The 17,823-nt window shown below is 48.4% G+C and overlaps 1 protein-coding gene across 6 annotated transcripts in view; it reads left to right on the top strand.

Moving 5' to 3' along the window:
* Positions 1-7,006: 7,006 nt before the first annotated feature.
* MOCOS (molybdenum cofactor sulfurase) overlaps positions 7,007-17,823 on the top strand; it is a 62,297-nt gene continuing 51,480 nt past the window's right edge. For 2 of the 6 annotated variants that reach the window (XR_014234182.1, XR_014234183.1), the window contains exons 1-4: positions 7,008-7,240; positions 12,928-13,017; positions 14,181-14,247; positions 15,449-16,093. Coding sequence is in view for 4 of the 6 variants with exons in the window: in XM_082354232.1 (XP_082210358.1) it covers positions 7,099-7,240; positions 12,928-13,017; positions 14,181-14,247; positions 15,449-16,093 (944 nt within the window). In the remaining 2 variants the exon portion in view is untranslated. Of the gene's footprint in view, positions 7,241-8,137; positions 8,155-8,564; positions 8,684-12,927; positions 13,018-14,180; positions 14,248-15,448; positions 16,094-17,823 lie in introns of those variants that run through there. The other 4 variants (XM_082354230.1, XM_082354232.1, XM_082354229.1 and 1 more) reach the window with 4 other exon arrangements.

The following is a 17,823-nucleotide window of genomic DNA, read 5'->3' as shown; positions in this document are numbered from 1 at the left end:
CCTGGCGGTCCAGTGGTTAGGACTCAGCACTTTCACTGCCGTGGGCCCAGATTCGATCCCTTGTCGGGAAACTAATATCCTGCAAGCCGTGTGGTGAGGCCAAAAAAAAAAGAATTAACCTTTATACATGAAGTCCCTAGCTTTACTCTGAGTGGACCATCCTGAATTAATCACTGTGGTCAGAGGTAACCACACATTGAGTGGCTGGAGCCTGCCCATGTAGCAAGAGCATGAGATTACCTATTCTGGAGCTGGAGGCAGGGTCGGTCCCATTAAGACCGTGTGGTTGCTCTACATGGGGTGGTTTTCCAAAGCAAAATCGGAGGGGCAGTGGGTGCTGGATAGGTAACCAATGAAAGCCAAGCGTACAAGCCTACTAAAGCCTAAACATCAGGGCATCAGATTTGTTTTCTTGTTTTCCATAGCACCTAGCACAATGTAGCTGGCCCTGTGTACTGTCAAATATTTGCTGAATTCAAGAATAAGTTTGATCGCACAGATGGCTGGCTGGTGGAGGAAGCATTCTCCAGTGTAATCCACTGGTCAGTAAATAGGAAAATTAGCATCAGATCCTTTCCCTGTCTTGGTGGCATAAAGAGGTAGGGAACAAAGAGCAGGAAGGAGATGTCAACCCAGAAGGGAACAAGAAGGGCGTGGTTTGGCCCAGTCCACCCACCCTTGAATGAACAGGGAGAAGCTGGGCCCCGAGGAAAAGGGCCTCAGCTGTGGGTCCACCCACCCTCTCACTCCTGTGGTCTGCCTAGTACTCGGGGCGGAGGGCCGGGTGTTGTTTTGAACATGAGTCTGGATATAACGGAGCCTTGTTCCCAAACATGGTGATTTTGAGCTGCCCTTTTAGCTTCTGTTCACAAAAAAGTTCTCCTATCACTCCAGGGGAGGGAGCTTCCTGGGGTTTTCTGATCTTTTTTTCCACTGCTCTCAAGTTGTTTCTGCCAGAGCTTCCAACCTCCAGGCTCTAGAGAGAAACCTGCCTCCACTGCTGTCTCTCTTCCTGCTCTGCAGGCCTTCTGATTTCTCCGGTATCAGGATATCTAGGTCAGCAGGTTCTCATTGTTAGGGAGGTATGCATTTCACTTCTGGCAGGAAGCACCAATTTCATTATCCAAACTAAATTCAGCCTCCTCTGAAACACCGACCCCATCTCAACTACTTGGCAGAAAATATGATCCATCACAATTGGCAACTCCCAACTACCTCTATGATCAAGAGGCCTCGGGGGTTTTAGCCAGTGGAAAACCTCTACCCTTCCTTACCATTTAAGACTGGACCGTTATAATGGAGCTTCCATCCCCACCAGGATAACAGAAATGCTCACTTAGGTCACTGCATATCACCGAACCAAGCAAGTTGAATAATCTGATCAGTCCTTGTCCTAACTGGCTTTTCAGCCTTAGTTACCACCAAGGCGCTCTCCTCTAGCTCTCCTCCCATCTCTCTTGACTACCTTCTCATTAGTCAGTGGCATGGAGGCAGGTGATCCTTAAATGTCACTGGCCTCAGACACACCTCTTCCCGTCCCTCCTGGACCCCAGCCATGCTCCTCTGCACCATAGGGTCTGCCCCGCTCTCTTGCCTCAGTCCCCATCCCTACCCCTCATCCCCTACCACAGGCTGTGCTCCAGCCTCACTGAAGTTCCTGCTTTGGGAATTTTCTGAGCCTTTTGCACCTCCAGACCATTGTACATGGAATGCTACCGCCCCACCCAGGACCCTCTGGAGTCCTAGGTGGAGGAGGCTCAACCTTTTGAAGGAAGGCCCCTTCTTGGGCTCTGCAGCACGGAGAGGCGACCTGGCTGTAGAGCCATCTTCTTCACTGTCCTGGGGGCCTCTCAGCCCAGAGGCTGCCTCATGGACTGTTGTCTTCCCAGCGCCTACCATGTTCCTAGCAGGGAGCAGCTTCCCGATGAACATTGAATGAGTGTCCCTGCCAAAGCACGTTTTCATCTGCAGTGATTCAGCCTGGACAGTTCCAAGAGGTTGTAGCTGGTTTCCCTGCCCCCAGTTCCACCACCCCATCCAGCCTGGGCACAGTCATTAGACAGTTTGGTCGAAATCACCTCTTGGGGACACTTTCTTGCTCAAAAATCTTCAGAATGAAATTCTATTCCCTTAGACTGACTTAAACCTGCCTTTCAAAACCTGCCTCCAAACCTGCCCCACCTCCTTCCTCAATCCCCACAGACTCTAACTCTGAGAGGCACTCACTGAACTGTTGCCAAGTGAGTGAATGAATGAATAGTACATGAATGAATGTCTCCTGTATTGTGGAGATTCTCAAGAATGGAGTCCATTGCCAGGGAACACATCATCCTGAGTACAGAACCAGGCTGAGTGGGATGGCCCAGGGGCAGAGCCTCACCAAGGGGGAAAGATTTTAAGACAAAATTGGGGCTGTCTACCCAATCTGGCTATAGACATACTTTTCACAGTTCTTGGTGAGAGAGGGGTGTCCGGAGGAGCTGAAGGGCTGTTTCACTACAAAGCTATGAACTTTGGGTGCAGAGGCTGGTGGCTGCCTGGGACCTCAGCATGGACCAGCTCAGGCTATTCCAAGGTCCCAGGGCCAGCAGATGGACCAGGGGAGATGAAGCGGTGGTAGGCCTATAGCACAGGAGTTCACTGAACGATGAACACGTGTAAGACGTTCACTGATGGGGACTGGAGGTTCTGCTTCAGGCAGGGTAAGAGCGAGCGCTCCGATTTCTGACAGTCTCTTTCTGGCAGGAGAGGCCCAGGGAGTCTTGGTGAAATGCACTTGAAGGTGCCAATTAGAGACTGAGGCTCCCGACGTCCCCACCCACCCCACCCTCTCTTCTTTACTGTGGCCCAGACCACAGGCTTCCTCCTTTGGGGTGCCTTCCCTGGACTCCCTGGCGGGAAGGAGCTCCTTTCTCTCTTCTCTCCTGCCATTCCACACTTGCCTCCTGAAGCGGAGCCACAGGGCACTCAGCCCCCATTGTCTGTGTCATTTCCCTACGTGGATGTAGGCACAATATCTTCACATCCTCCTGAGCACACGGTCCCCTGGGCAGAGCCAGGGGCTTAAAGATACTTCTTGACTAAGTGGTAATTCAGTGGTTTTTAATGACCTTAAGGGTTCTGCACTGTACATCAAAGGACACAGTCAACAGAGTGAAAAGGCAACTACAGAATGGGAGAAAATATTGCAAATGATAGATCTGATGAAGGGTTAATATCCAGTCTATATAAAGAACTCCTACAACTCAACAATAAAAAAACAACCAAGTTGGGGGCAGAGCAGGGGGGAGCAAAGGACTTGAACAGACAATTCTCCAAAGATGATATATAAATGGCCAATAAGCACGTGAAAAGATACTCAACACCACTAATCATTAGGGAAATGCAAATCAACAACACAATGAGAGGCAACCTCACACCCAGTAGGATGGCTACTGTAACAATAACAAAAACCTAACCAAACAAAACAAAACCAGAAAATAACTATTGGTGAGAATATGGAGGAATTGGAGCCCTTGTGCACCATTGGTGAGAATGTAAAATGGTGTAGCCGCTATGGGCAACACTATGGCAATTCCTCAAAACTTAAAAATAGAACTACCATATGATCCAGCAATCCCACTTCTGACTATATATATCCAAAAGAATTGGAAGTAAATTCTCAAAGAGATACTCATACACCCATGTTCCTAGCATATTTGCAATAGCCAAGAGGTGGAAGTATTCCAAGTGTTCATCAATAGATGAATGGGTCAAAAAATATGGTATATACATACAGTGAAACATTATTCAGCCTTAAAAAGGAAGGAAATTCTGAACACATGCTGCCACATGGACATTATGCTGAGTGAAATAAGCTAGTCACAGAAAGACAAATACTATATGATTCCACTTATATGAGGTATCTAGAGTAACCAAATTTGTAGATACAGAAAATAGAATGGTGATTGCCAGAGGCTGGGGGAGGGGGAAAGGGGAGTTCTTATTTAATGGGTATAGAGTTTAAGTTCTGCAAGATGAAAAGAGTTCTGGAGATTGTTTGCACAACAAGGTGGATATACCTGATATTACTGAACTGTGCACTTAAAAATGGCTAAGGGGTAAATTTTATGTTATGTATATTTTAACACAATTTAAAAAAATGTTTTTTAAAGGAGTTCTGACTTGGCCCATTCAGATTGTTCCCTAGCAAGTTTGTCCTAATGTAACACCCTTGTGGATTTGTGATTTGTTACTTGGCCACATAACACCTTGAGGAGAGGTACTCCTTACATTCCCAGGGAAGTAACCTAGGCCCTCACTGCTCAGGGTGCCGTCCAAGGACTCCAGTGTCCGCATCGCCCAGGCGAATCAGAAACACAGAACCTTAACCACCATGCCCCCCAACTTAATCAGAATCTGCATTTTCATAGGCTTCCAGATGATTCTTGCAGGTTAATTCCTGAGAGGGCTGGCCTCAAGGAGATCCTCAGGGAGAAGTAGTGCATTAAAAGGAGGGGTGAGAGGAGCATCAACCCCCAGCACTCTCCCCAACTTAGAGGTGGGGAGGCGGAGGCCCTGAGGACCACCGTGGCTTACACCGGAGAGATTGTTGAACACATTTAACTGGTTGGGCTCTGGAGACTGACTTCCCAGGCGCTAGCTTGTCCACCTTCTTCTAGCTGTGTGCCCTTGAGCAAGTTACTCTACCTCTCTCTGCCACAGCCACCCAACCTGTAAGAGCCACCTCATGGATCTGTTTATTTAACTGTTGAATAATTAGTACAGATAAGAGTATACATGTGCCCAGTGCAGTGCCTGCTCCTGTTGGTACTGTTGCCAGAAGTCACATTTAGAGGTTAGAGTGCAATGGAGTGAGGCCAAGATGCCCAAGGTTCCTGCTCCAAGTATGGCCAACAGGTACGCTGCAGGGAGGTGGCTGGATGGTGACGCTAAGGAGCAAACTCGGGCATCCATCCATCGATACCATCCATTCCTTCCAGAGTAAGATCCTGGGGATAATTTTAAAAAAATATTTATTTATATATTTGGCTGCTCCGGGTCTTAGTTGCGGCATGCGGGATCGTTTTGCGTTGCAGCATGCAGAATCGGGGATCTTTAGTTGCGGCATGTGAACTCTTAGTTGCGGCATGCAGGATCTAGTTCCCTGACCAGGGATCAAACCCAGGCCCCTGCGTTGGGAGCGCGGAGTCTTAGCCACTGGACCACCAGGGAAGTCCTGGTCCTGGGAATTCTGCAGTGAGTGAGACTAGCCAGGGCGGTCTTCAGGCAGGGGCCACCTAGGCAAGGGGAAGCCTGGGCACCGGCTCTAGCACTGCAGCCCGGTACCCAATGGCTCTGGCCTGGGCCACAACCCGCCTCCCCCACCCCCAGGGTCTTTCTCAGACCTGGTATTGGGGGCTGAGCCAGGAGGGGCTGGTGGGCCACCAGGCAGCAGAACCCTTGCTTTTTATACAAGCAGAGGCTGGACCGGGGAGTCTGCTCCACGCATTGTCACGCATCCCAAGGTGCCTGCAGCGCACACACAGGGTGACTGAGGGCCTGGCTGCAGCACAGGCAGTGAACCTGTGGCCTGGGTGCCCTTCCCACCTTGTCCCACTGCAGCATGCTTTGAGAGCTGAGACAGAAAGGAAGGGGGCAGAGCGCAACCATTAAAGCAATGACACAACCATTAAGAAGAACAGGAAGTGACAAAAGCTGGTTAGAACCTACTAGGCCCAAGATGGCGGAAGATTCAACTTCCAGTAGGCCTTGAGCCTCATTATACTCTCATTGTAATACATTAGCATCTGCTAAAGGACACACCCGTGCCATGACAGTTCCATAAAAGACCAAAAGCGGGTGCTGCCCCAATTCCTGAAAATCCCTGCCCCTTCTCTAAGATAGCTAGAATATTCCTCCCACTCATTAGCCTATGAAATTACCCAGCCCATAAAAACTAAACACCCCATATTTCCCTGGCACCTCTCTCGCCTTCTGAGACCAACCACACTGTATACGGAGTGTGTATCTGTCTAAATAAACCTTTCACTTTACTATGGCTAGCGCTTGAATTCTTATCTGCACCGTCTGCCCCAGGAGTATGACTTGGGATATGACCAAGACCATCCTCTCACGCCCCATTTTTCCTACAACAGAGCCAGTGGTCCATTCCTGGGGCCCCACCTTGGGTCCCCAAGACCCGAATCTGAGTCCTCACTTAAGCCTCCAGACTTTGCCGCCCTCCGATGCGGGTTCTGCACAGCCCTCCTCTCACCTCGGGCACCTTTCCTGGGCCTCCAGTACCTTTCACTCCATCCCCGGAAGCCGGCCCCCACCTGCCCACCCGCTTCCACACTCACACTGGGCCCGGCAATTCCCGCCCGTGGGTTTGGCCCGCCTCTCCACACTTGAGGCAATTGTGTCCTGGGATGCAGGCCCCTGGCGGAGCGGAGGAGGTGCTTTTGCTTGGGTCGCACTGGAGCTACCGGGTCCCGACGGTGCCCACCTGCCGCGACCTTATTAACCAAACTCATCGGTCCCCAATCTTTTTCCTCTTCCATCTTTTGCTCAGCCACATTCTCAGAAACGCCGAGCACACGCCCCACTGGGGAACAGCACCTGGGGAAGTCTCCTTGCAAACGCCCCGCCCCGCACACTGGGGTTCCTCCACGGAGAGTGAGGCTCCCGGGCGCTGCGCTGGGCTCGGGCCAGGGAGAGTCGGCGGGGAGGATCGCCAGGTTCCAGGATGTCCAGCAGCAAAAAGCAATTCATTGCATCTTGCATCAGCCTCTCCGTGGTACCGTAAACGAGAACTTTGTGTTCCAAGGGTCTGGGGGCGTCTCCGTGGACTCCGTTGGAAAGCGGTTAAAAGAGACAACCACGGGCACTCCCTTGCCCCCAGGTGGGAAAAGGGTAGAAAGCAGTGAAACTCCGTGAGTCAGGGCGCCCGGGGCAAGCCCGGCCTGCCGGGAGAGGCGCCGCCCCTCGGCGGGGGCGCGGTGTCACTGGCTGGCCGGGAGGCGCGGCCGGGGCGCGGCGGGGCGGAGTCGCGGCGGGCGGGCCTCGGCGCTTCCCCGGCGCAGCCCGCTCGGACTGCGCGGCGCGCAGTCCTGGGTCATGGCCGGCGGCGCCGGGCAGTCGGGGGCCGAGCTGCTGGCCTTTGCGCAGTTCCTGGACTCGAGCCCGCAGCCTCTCGTCTACGGGTATGGCCGACGCAACCTGCACGAGCTCCGGGCGCGCGAGTTCGGCCGCCTGGCAGGTGAGACCGGCGGGGGTAGCTGCGCCGGGCCTGCCGGGAGGCTGTGGGGGACACGCGGTTTCTAGAACCGACGTGGAAGGAACTTTTGCTCCCGGCGGGAGCGGCGTTACCTCATTAGGGACCCATTTTGAATCGAAAGACCTGGAGGGATGTGTCCACGAGCTCTCTTCGTGGACGCGGCTCCCTGAGGTCCCATCTGCAACCCCAAGACTTCTTGCTCCTTAGACTTTCCAGGGATGTAGGACCAAAGTGGTCCTTTGCCACCTGTCTCCGCCCTCTGCGAATAGGGCTGAGGATTCTTTTTGCCTTCGCTTGCCACGAGACTCCCGGCTCTAAAGTTCCAACTGGAGCCGGGGTTGCAAAATGCAGGAATGCCCGGCGGCCGTGACTGTTCGGGTGATTGCCCGGGGACGGGAGCGGTGCACGGGCGGCCAGCGCGCGGGGTTGGGACCGCGACTCTGCGGGCGCGCGGGTTGGGGACCGAGGGGCTGCGGCCGCCGTGCAGGAGCTTCCCGAGGCTGCGCTCCAGACTCCGCTGGGATGGCTCCCAGCAGTTTGTATTTTCAAAGTCTCATTTTTCTCACTAGTGTAGGCAGAACAATGCCTCGGAAGTCCAGCTCGCTGGGGGACCTGAAGAATTAGCAAACCGTGCAATTCGAACTTTAAGTACAGGACGAGACAGTACATTGGACGTGAGGACCGGGATCTCATCGTGCCTTCGAGTTCCGCAAGGCGGAACAGGCAGGTTAAATTGGAAGACAAGCTTGATCTGTCCAGTGGTCCTCCCAGCCCACTGCTGCAGGGCGGGAGGACGTTCCGCACCGGGTCGGGACTCATCCTTTTCCAGCAACCTTCTGTGAGGGGCTTCACCAAGCCTTAGAAGGGCGTGCTGTTTGAACTGGGAGGGGTGCCGGGTAAGTGGGCAGGTCGTGGCGCCGGGCACTGGGATTTGAGGTGTATTTATTCTGTCGTGGTGAACAGTTGGTGCCACTTGCCCGCTTGTGGCAGAACAACAACCATGATTTATGTTTCAGTTATCAGGTAGCTGACTTCAGCTCTCTGGGTCATTTTCTCATGTTCCGGAACGTGATTGTTTTCCCGCCCCCCCCCCCCCCACTTTGGGAGCTTTAAGGGCTGTGCCCTCCTCCTTGAGTGGCCCCGTCTGTACTTAAGCAGGGAAGCTCAAAGGAGGAGACAGTGGCCCTCTGGCGGCCTCTCTTCACTCCCTCCCCGATCTTCCCAGTTGCCCATTCACCTGCTGGAGACAGTGCCTCTTCTCTCTCTCTCTCTCTTTCCTTTTCTCTCTGAACTTTTTTGGTTATAGAAACTTCCTACCCACAGAAATAGAGGCACCTATAGAATGAATACCCACAGGTGCAGAGGACTTGAGAAAGTCTCCCCATTCTTTTGAAGCAAATCCCAGAAGCTGTTATCGTACAGTAGGTAATTATTTCAGCATCACTCCTCCTTAATCCCCTAACCCCCTCCAGCTCTGATCCCTCACATCCATCACTGGATGACCTCTCCCCTCAACACTACCCTGGGAAAGTAGAAAGTAGATCCCTCCTTGTTTCATTCTTGTGTCTCAGAGAACAGCACCCTTTTCCTCAAATGTAAAGTTTAGATGTGATAGCCAGGATCCCAGGCTGGCCTTCAGTGCCCTTTTAACATCTACTGTAATTGTGATAGTGTTTTGTGATTATCTCTCTACCTACCTAACTATCTATCTATCTATCTAGTACAATTTCCCAGCATTTCCTCTATATTATGGTTGAAGCAGACTTTGTGGACTATAAACTCACCCTTCCCGCTGCTGGGAGTCTAGGAACATATCCCCCTCTTTTTTCACACAGAAACAAACGAACCAGAAAGAGGGCAGGGAAAAACAAGCAAACCAAACCACAATAGCGTAAGATTCACCTCCTCTTTCTATCCCTGACCCCTACCCACCCCCCCCAAAGTTTTCTTGCAGGTTTGAGAATTTGTCTGGTTAAGTGGTTGCTCTGGATAATTAAATGCTTAACCTTTAAGTGCTGAAATATTTTGCATAACCCATTGGATGGGAATGTCCTTGTTTTGGTGAAGGGAGCATATTGATTACACAGTTGTGGTTCAAGTGGTTCTTAAAGCCTCTGGGTGCTGACTGATGGTCACTCACCCTGCATGGAACCAAGAACTGAAGGTGCATGAGCCAGAAGAGACCCTGGAATTCCCTTTCTTGAAGACCTAATGCCGATTGGTTTGGGGGTCGTTTGCCTACTTCTTCTAATAATAGCGACAGGGCACTAATGCTCCCCATGAGCGTCTCCCTAATGCTGGGTGGACAAAAGCCTTTCTTTTGGTGCGGTACCTTTCTATTTCTGAATCTTTAGTAAATGAGAACATTATTTTAAAACTAATTTTTTTGGCTAGGTAATACATTTAACATGGTACCAAATTCAAAAGGTGTCAAAAGAGGATGAAGAATGGCCAGGGAGCACCCCCAACTCCAGTTGCCGCCACTGTGGCCACCCCGGAGTCAACTGCTGCCATTTGTGTCTTGTTTGCCTTTCCAGTGCTTGTCTATATTTATATGTGTGTGTACATGGGTTTTGTTTTTGTTTTTTACATAGTTGAGCCATAACATTTCTTACCACCTGACATAGTTTATATTTATTTGTTTATGGTCTTTCTCTGTCACTATCATACCAGCTTCTATTTTGTCTGCTGTTATGTCCCCAGCACTTAGAACAGTGCCTGGAACACAGTAAGTGCTCAGTAAATATTTCTTGAATATAAAAACACTCAATAAACTAGGAATAAAAGGAAATTTAATCAACCTGATAAAGGCCATCTACAAAAAAACCACAGCTAACATCATACTTAAAGGTGAAAGAATGAAAATTTTACCATTAAGATCAGGAACAAGGCAAGGACGTCTCTTCTCACCACTTCTATTCAGTATTGTGCTAGAAGTTCTAGCCAGGACAATTAGGCAAGAAAATGAAATAAAAGACATCCAGATTGGAAAGGAAGAAGTAAAACATCTCTACTTGCTGAGAGTATAATCTTGTATACAGAAGATCCTAAAAAATCCACACGCAAAGCTATTAGTACTAAAAAAACAAGTTCAGCAAAGTTGTAGGATAGACGGTCAGTATACAAACATCAATTCAATTTCTATACAGTATCAATGAACACTATGAAAGTGAAATAAAGGAAACAGTTCCCAAAGCATCAAAAAGAATAACATACACAGCAATAAATTTATCAAAAGAAGTACAAGACATACACTGAAAACTACAAAATATCATTGAAATAAAAGAAGACCTAAATAAATGGAAAGACATCCTGTATTCATGGATTGGAAGACTTAATATTGTTAAGATGGCAATACTCCCAAAACTACCTACAGATTCAATGCAATTCCTATCAAAATCCCAGGCAGTTTTTTGACAAGTTGATCCTAAAATTCATATAGAAATGCAAAGGATCCAGAATACCCAAAGCAATCTTGAAAAAGAACAAAGTTGAGGGACTTCCCTGGTGGCACAGTGGTTGGGAATCCGCCTGTCAATGCAGGGGACACGGGTTCGAGCCCTGGTCCAGGAAGATCCCACATGCCACGGAGCAACTAAGCCTGTGCGCCACAACTACTGAGCCTGTGCTCTAGAGCCTGCGAGTCACAACTATTGAGCCCGCATGCTGCAACTACTGAAGCCTGTGTGCCTAGAGCCGGTGCTCCGCAACAAGAGAAGCCACCGCAATGAGAAGCCCGTGCACCGCAACAAATAGTAGCCCCTGCTCACCGTAACTAGAGAAAGCCCGTGTGCAGCGACGAAGACCCAATGCAGCCAAAAAATAAAATTAAAAAAAAATTACTGAAAATAAAAGAGAACAAAGTGGAAGGACTTACACTGCCATAAAAGTAAAGGTAAGTAAGATTTACATAAAGTTATAGTAATCAAAACAATGAACAATGTGATATTGGCATAAGGATAGATACATAGACCAATGGAGTAGAGTTGTAAGACCAGAAATAAACCCATACATCTATGGTCAATTTATTTTCAACAGGATGCCAAGACTATTAAACAGGAGAAAGAATAGTCTCTTAAATGGTGTATCCACATGCCAAAGACTGAAGTTGGACCCCTCTTCAACACTGTATTAAAAAATTAACTCAAAATGGGCCAAAGACCTAAATATAAGAGCTAAAAGAATAAAACTCTTAGAAGAAAGCATAAGTATAAATCATCAGGACCTTGGATTAGGCAGTGGTTTCTTATGACACCAAAATTACAAGCAACAAAAATAGACAAATTGGACTTAATCAAAATTAAAAAAAAATTTTTTTTCAATGGCTATCATCAAGAAAGTGAAAGAACAACCAACCAAATGGGAGAAAACATATGTCCACACAAAAACTTGTACACAAAGATCCATAACAGCATTATTTATAATAGGCAAAATTGGAAACAACCCAAATATTCATCAGCAGATGAATAGATAAACAAAATATGTGGCATATCCGTACAATGGAATACTATTCAGTCACAAAAAAGGAATGAAGTTCTGATACATGCTACAGTATGGATGCACTTGAAATTATTATGCTAAGTGAAAGAAGCTAGACACAAAAGACCACATGTTGTATGATTCCATTTATATGCAATGTCCAGAGTAGACAGATCTATAGAGGCAGAAAATAGGTTGGTGATTGCCAGGGGCTAGGGCTGGGGGATCTGGGGAGTGAGTGGTAATGGGTATGGGGTCTCTTTTTGGGATGAATGAAGTGTTCTAAAATTAGATAGTGGCCATGGTTGCACAACTTTACGAATATACTAAAACCACTAAATCATACACTTTAAAAGGGCAAATTTTACGGTATGTGAATTAATCTCAATAAAGCTGTTATAAAATAAATGAAAAATCCATCCTGCACAAAACAAAAAATATTTGTTAAGTGCATGAAAGAATGAATGAATCTATTCACATTGTATGTTCTTGAAAACATATCTTGGAATTTGTTCCATGTCAGTACTAGATGGGTGTATTCAAATTCTTTATTTTAAATACATGTTGATAGATATTTAAGTCATTTCCAACCCTTTGCTCTTACAGACAGTTCTGCACTGAATGTCCTCACTGACAGGCCATTTCACAATTTATAAGATAGATTCCTGGAAGACAAATTGCTAGGTCAAGGGAGTTTGCATTTTTAAAGCATGAGGGATATTGCTAAATTTCTGTCCATAAAGAAGTTGCACCCATTTACCCTCCTACCAGCCATGTAACAGCGGGCCTGTTTCCCCACACCCTCACCCATACAGTGAGTTATCCTTTTGATCTGGGGCAATCTGATTGGTAACGCTTGGTATCTCACTGTCATCTAAATTTGCCTTTCTCTGTTTATGAGAGAGACTGGAAAGACCACAGCCATTCCCAGTCATCTCCGAAGCTGTCACAGCTGTTCTAGGGTTGAGGACTTTGGAACTCACTATGGGAACGTAGAATCAGGGCTTGACAGCCTGGGAAGCTGCGCGGAAACTCCAGAACAGGGTGTGTGTCATAACATGAAATAGCTTTGCCATCCTGAATCATGAACGTCCGCTGGGCTTCTCCTCTGTGTGAAATAATCCTCCTCTGTGAAATGAGTGGAATACCTCTGAAAAATAATCACAGCTTTATTTTGTATTTTCTTTCAGGAACTGTCTATCTTGACCATGCAGGAGCCACGTTGTTCCCCCAGAGCCAGCTTACAAGCTTCACTAAAGATCTCATGGAAAATGTTTATGGTAAAGAAAAACACAGCACAACTGATTTTTTACTGAACATTAGCCAACTACATTCAGCTAATATATCTATGCTTAATAAAATGTCACATTAACAGGCGGGACAGTGCTGAACACGCAAAGCTGAGTAAGCCCCGTGAGAGAGGGGGTCAGGCAAGCAAGCACCCAGTCCCTGTAGCACATGTGCTGCTGGGTGGGAGGGACTGCCTCAGGGACACACTTCCAGAAGAAGGGGTCAGTGTCAGGAAGGGCACGGGGTGCTGTGTTTGGTGGTGGGATGACCCTGCGGGACCAGCACAGTGCAGAGGGTGGGACAGCAGGAGGAACATTCATTCATTCATTCATTCATTCACTCTGTAAGTGTTGATTAAGCCACTCTGGTGTTGGGGGCATGGTGCTGTAATGGGAACAAAGTAAATACAGTCCCTGCCTTCATGGACTATGGTCTAGTAAAGACAAGACCTCAATCAAGTGATCTCCAAATAAATGTAAAAAAAAAAAAAAAAAGTAAAGTGGTGTAAAATGTAAATAAAGTAAATTATCAATTGAGCAAAGGGCTGTGACCAAAAGGCCCCGGGCGCTATGGGGGTCTGTATCTGCAGAGTGACGGTGAACTGGCAGCGTGAGTGTCACAGAAAGCTTCTACAGGAGTGGGGCGGATGCTAGAGGAGAAGGAGGAATTCACTCGGAAAAGAGGAGAGGGCATGTTAGGCAGAAGGAACAGCATGAGCCAAGACCCTGCGGTGGTTTCAGGAACCAGCCCAGAAACAGGGAGGGGAGGAGAGCGGTGGAGATGTGAAGGGAGAACTGGGTAGGGGCAGCATACAGTTAACTTCTTCCACCTGGTATGCGTTTTAGTATCTATAAAATAGCTCAAAGGATATGGCCCAGAATATTATCTATAGCCCTTGAGGAGGAACTAAATAAAGGTCCTTGACTTTGTTTAATGGCTAAACCATTATTATTTTGTCTTGCTTGACTTTTCCTTTCTTTCTGCATTTTCTCACTTCCCTGATTAAATTTACTGTTTGGAACTTGGGGAAGGCTGGGTCATATGATAACTTTTTTGCTTAAATTTTGAGAAACTGAGGGAGGGGATTTTGGAGGAACACAAAAGGAGAGACTATAAGTAGTGACCCAACGGTGTTGTCTTTGTAACCTGCCAGGTAATCCTCACAGCCAGAACATCAGCAGCAAGCTCACGCATGACACGGTGGAGCAGGTGCGCTACAGGTGAGCAGCAGGGGTGCCAACTTGTGTGGGCACCTGTGGGTGGATGGACTTCCTACCACCTACCCACATCCCACAGAGCTTCTGAGTTGGTTTCAGGAAGATCACGTTCAGCTAAATGGCCACACATGCACGCTGATAGCCATCAGGGTCAGAGGACAGGAAGGTGAGCTTGAGCAGGTGCAGAGCGGGGCCGACCAGAAGCACAGGTGGGCACCTCTGAGGTGCCCAAGCTATCATGTGCGGCTCTGGGCTGGTGCCAGAGTTCCTGGGGGCCAGAGTGACAAGGAGTGACCCAGGTTCCTAAGTCTTGTTTTCAGGGAGAAAAAAAATGCTTTCTCTGTTTTTTTTTCTTTTCGTATTTCAGATTTAGACATCTTGTTTTTTCAGTTTTCCCCCCTTTACTAATATTTGCACATAACAAATTAATTAGTTTTTGGCAAAATAATTTAGGTGGTACCTAAAGATATTTGAATCTATACAATTTCAAATTATTTCCAATTTGAAAATGATACTCTTTTGCTATAGGGTTGCCCGTATTAAAAGCAATGTTAAACAAGGTGATGATTGAAAACTTGTTATGATAGAGCCAGACAGTAGACCAAGAAGGGATGTTTTCAACTGAGTTTAAGGTAGTTGTGGATTTTGGTTTTTTTAATTAATTAATTTATTTATTTATATTTTTGGCTGTGTTGGGTCTTCGTTTCTGTGCAAGGGCTTTCTCTAGTTGCGGCAAGCAGGGGCCACTCTTCATCGCGGTGCACGGGCCTCTCACTATTGCGGCCTCTTTTGTTGCAGAGCACAGGCTCCAGACGCTCAGGCTCAGTAGTTGTGGCTCACAGGCCTAGTTGCTCCGCGGCATGTGGAATCTTCCCAGACCAGAGCTCGAACCCATGTCCCCTGCATTGGCAGGCAGATTCTCAACCACTGCGCCACCAGGGAAGCCTAGTTGTGGATTTTTGTCTTCTCCATTTGGGGGTGGGGATTTGGGAGGCTGGGTGATTTTGCCGGTTTGCACCCATTTGCCATCTCTTCCCACAACTTCCTCTGCCCCTGCCCTGACTTCACAACGTGGCAAAGCCTATCTGGCTTTTTCCTAGCTCTTAAGGTAGAGAGATGTCGTATTTAGTTGAAATACAACTAGCTCCAAACATGTAACACTGGAGGGAAACCAAGGAGTTCCCTGATGCTGTGCTTCTTCCAGGATCCTGGCACACTTCCACACCTCCCCAGAGGACTACACTGTGATTTTCACGGCCGGGAGCACAGCTGCTCTTAAACTGGTGGCAGAGGCTTTCCCGTGGGTGTCCCCAGGCCCAGAGAGCAGCGGGAGTCGCTTCTGTTACCTCACTGACAGCCACACATCTGTGGTGGGCATGAGGGAGGTCACCGCGGCCATGAACATCACTTCAATCTCAGTCAGGCCAGAGGACATGTGGCTGGCGGAAGAAGAGGATGTTGCCGCTGCCAGCGACCCCAATGGCCAGCCTCTGCATCTCTTCTGCTACCCAGCTCAGAGTAACTTTTCCGGGACCAGGTACCCCCTGTCCTGGATAGAAGAGGTCAAGTCCGGGCGGATGCGCCCCGTGAGTGGGCCTGGGAAGTGGTTCGTGCTGCTGGATGCGGCTGCCTACGTGGGCACCTCGCCTCTGGACCTATCGGTTCACCGGGCCGACTTTGTCCCCCTCTCCTTCTATAAGATCTTTGGCTTCCCCACCGGCCTGGGCGCCCTGCTGGTGAATAGCCGCTCAGCTCCTCTGCTGAGGAAAACCTACTTTGGAGGAGGCACGGCCGCTGCATACCTTGCAGAAGAAGACTTCTATATCCCCAGAGAGTCGGTGGCTGAAAGGTAACCCGGCGATGGGAGTGGCCGCTGGAGCTCAGCAAGGCTGGGGTCTGGCCTATGCCACCTGTAGGGTTGTGCAAGGGAGGTGCTGGGTGACAGGGCCCGGATCCAAGAGTCAGAGGTCAACTGGAGCTGCCACAGGGGGCTGTGAACTCTGGCCTGTGTGTGGGCTTCTCCACAGCTGTGGGAGGATGAGGGCCTGCAGGGAAGGGCTGCGAGCAGAAGAGATGAAGGCCTTCCAAGGAGTAAGGAGGATGGGCCCCAGGCCTTTGCCACAGCACTGACATGAGGGGGCAGCAATTGAAGCAGTGATTTAAAAGGATGGTGCCATTTGGAACAAGTGTGCATACATGTTGACAGCACAGCTGTATTTCAGCAGCTAGTATCAGCTCAGCTTGGTGTCTAGTCAGCAAGAAGAACCAGTTAAATCAGAGACCACCAGACTCGGGGGCACAGCTAACAGCAGCCTCTGTGAGCCTCCCGGGGGTTACCAAGGAAGTTTGAGGGCAGGCAGCTCCTTGCCTGGGTTTGCTGGTCTATGTGTCATTCTCAGGGTGCAGGGGCAGGCGGTGTGGCTCGTGCCCAGGAATCCCCCAGATGCCAATGGCTGGGGCCCATAAGGTTGAAGGTATAAGAGGGTGAAAATGGCAGCTGACCCAGTGTTCTGCTGGGTCCAACAGTGGGAGATACCATGAGGTGGGGGCCAGGAGCTGGTCACTCTGCTGTGCCTGAGAAGGCCCCGGGGCCTGGATGGGAAGGTGGCTCAGATCCCCCGCAGACCCGGGTGCAGACTCAAGGGTCCTGCAGGTGGGGTCATGGCCTCGGCAGTAGAGCCATAGTCCAGAGTGTAGGTTCTGGAGCTGGACCGCTGGGGAGTGAATCCGGGCTCCACTGCACACTGTGGGAATAGGAGCCTGTGACTTGATCTCTGCACCTCATGTTTTTCCTATAAAGTGCATCCCTAAAAGGATACAATTCTTTAGAGCTACTATAGGTGAAGCACCAAGGTTGAGTTGGCATCAGTACGCTATGAGGCTATCTGATGTCTCTTTCATTTAGGACTTCTCCATAATTGCGCGATTCTAAGACAGGAAAGCTAATGTAAAACCTTTTGAATCCAAGTGTGATAATGTAGCATATAATATAACCAAGTGAGAAAAGAATGACAGGCACAACATCATGTAAATTAAAGGCAGAACAAAATGACAACCCAAACTTTATTTAGTTAGAAGACCTAGAGGAGTGGGGCAGCTCATTACAGGCACGGCATGAGTGCGCTGGGCTGGACCAGACCTCTTGCCTTCAATTTGGGTGAATCGCCTTATAGCAGGTGCTGCACCAAGATTCCCAGAAAGCTGAATGTATTTATTTACCATTAGAAGCCTCATACTTTTCTTGTGATCCTAGGACTAGAGCTTGAGATTTAATACCCAACTCAAATGTTTCCTGAACGTGCATCTGGACCATGTTCTTAATCTTTTCTATTTTATAACCCAGTGAGAAACACCCCTGATGGAAACAAAAAAAACCTCCCTTTTCTCCTAAGAGTCTGTTAATTATTGATCAATCAATAATTATTTATTATTGATCAATTAGTAACAGAAGCCATTATTGCCTAATCATGTTTAATAAGGAGTCATTAGTTACTAACTTATTAATGGTCAATTAATTATCAATTGATTCATTATTATTTCTATATATCTATTAATTACCATTAGTTTTATAAGGATACT

The sequence above is a fragment of the Balaenoptera borealis genome (assembly GCF_965194805.1).
Source record: "Balaenoptera borealis genome assembly, chromosome: 14".
In the NCBI taxonomy this organism is placed as follows: domain Eukaryota; kingdom Metazoa; phylum Chordata; class Mammalia; order Artiodactyla; family Balaenopteridae; genus Balaenoptera; species Balaenoptera borealis.
Note: the sequence above shows the minus strand (reverse complement) of the source record. Positions and strands in the feature narration are given on the sequence as shown.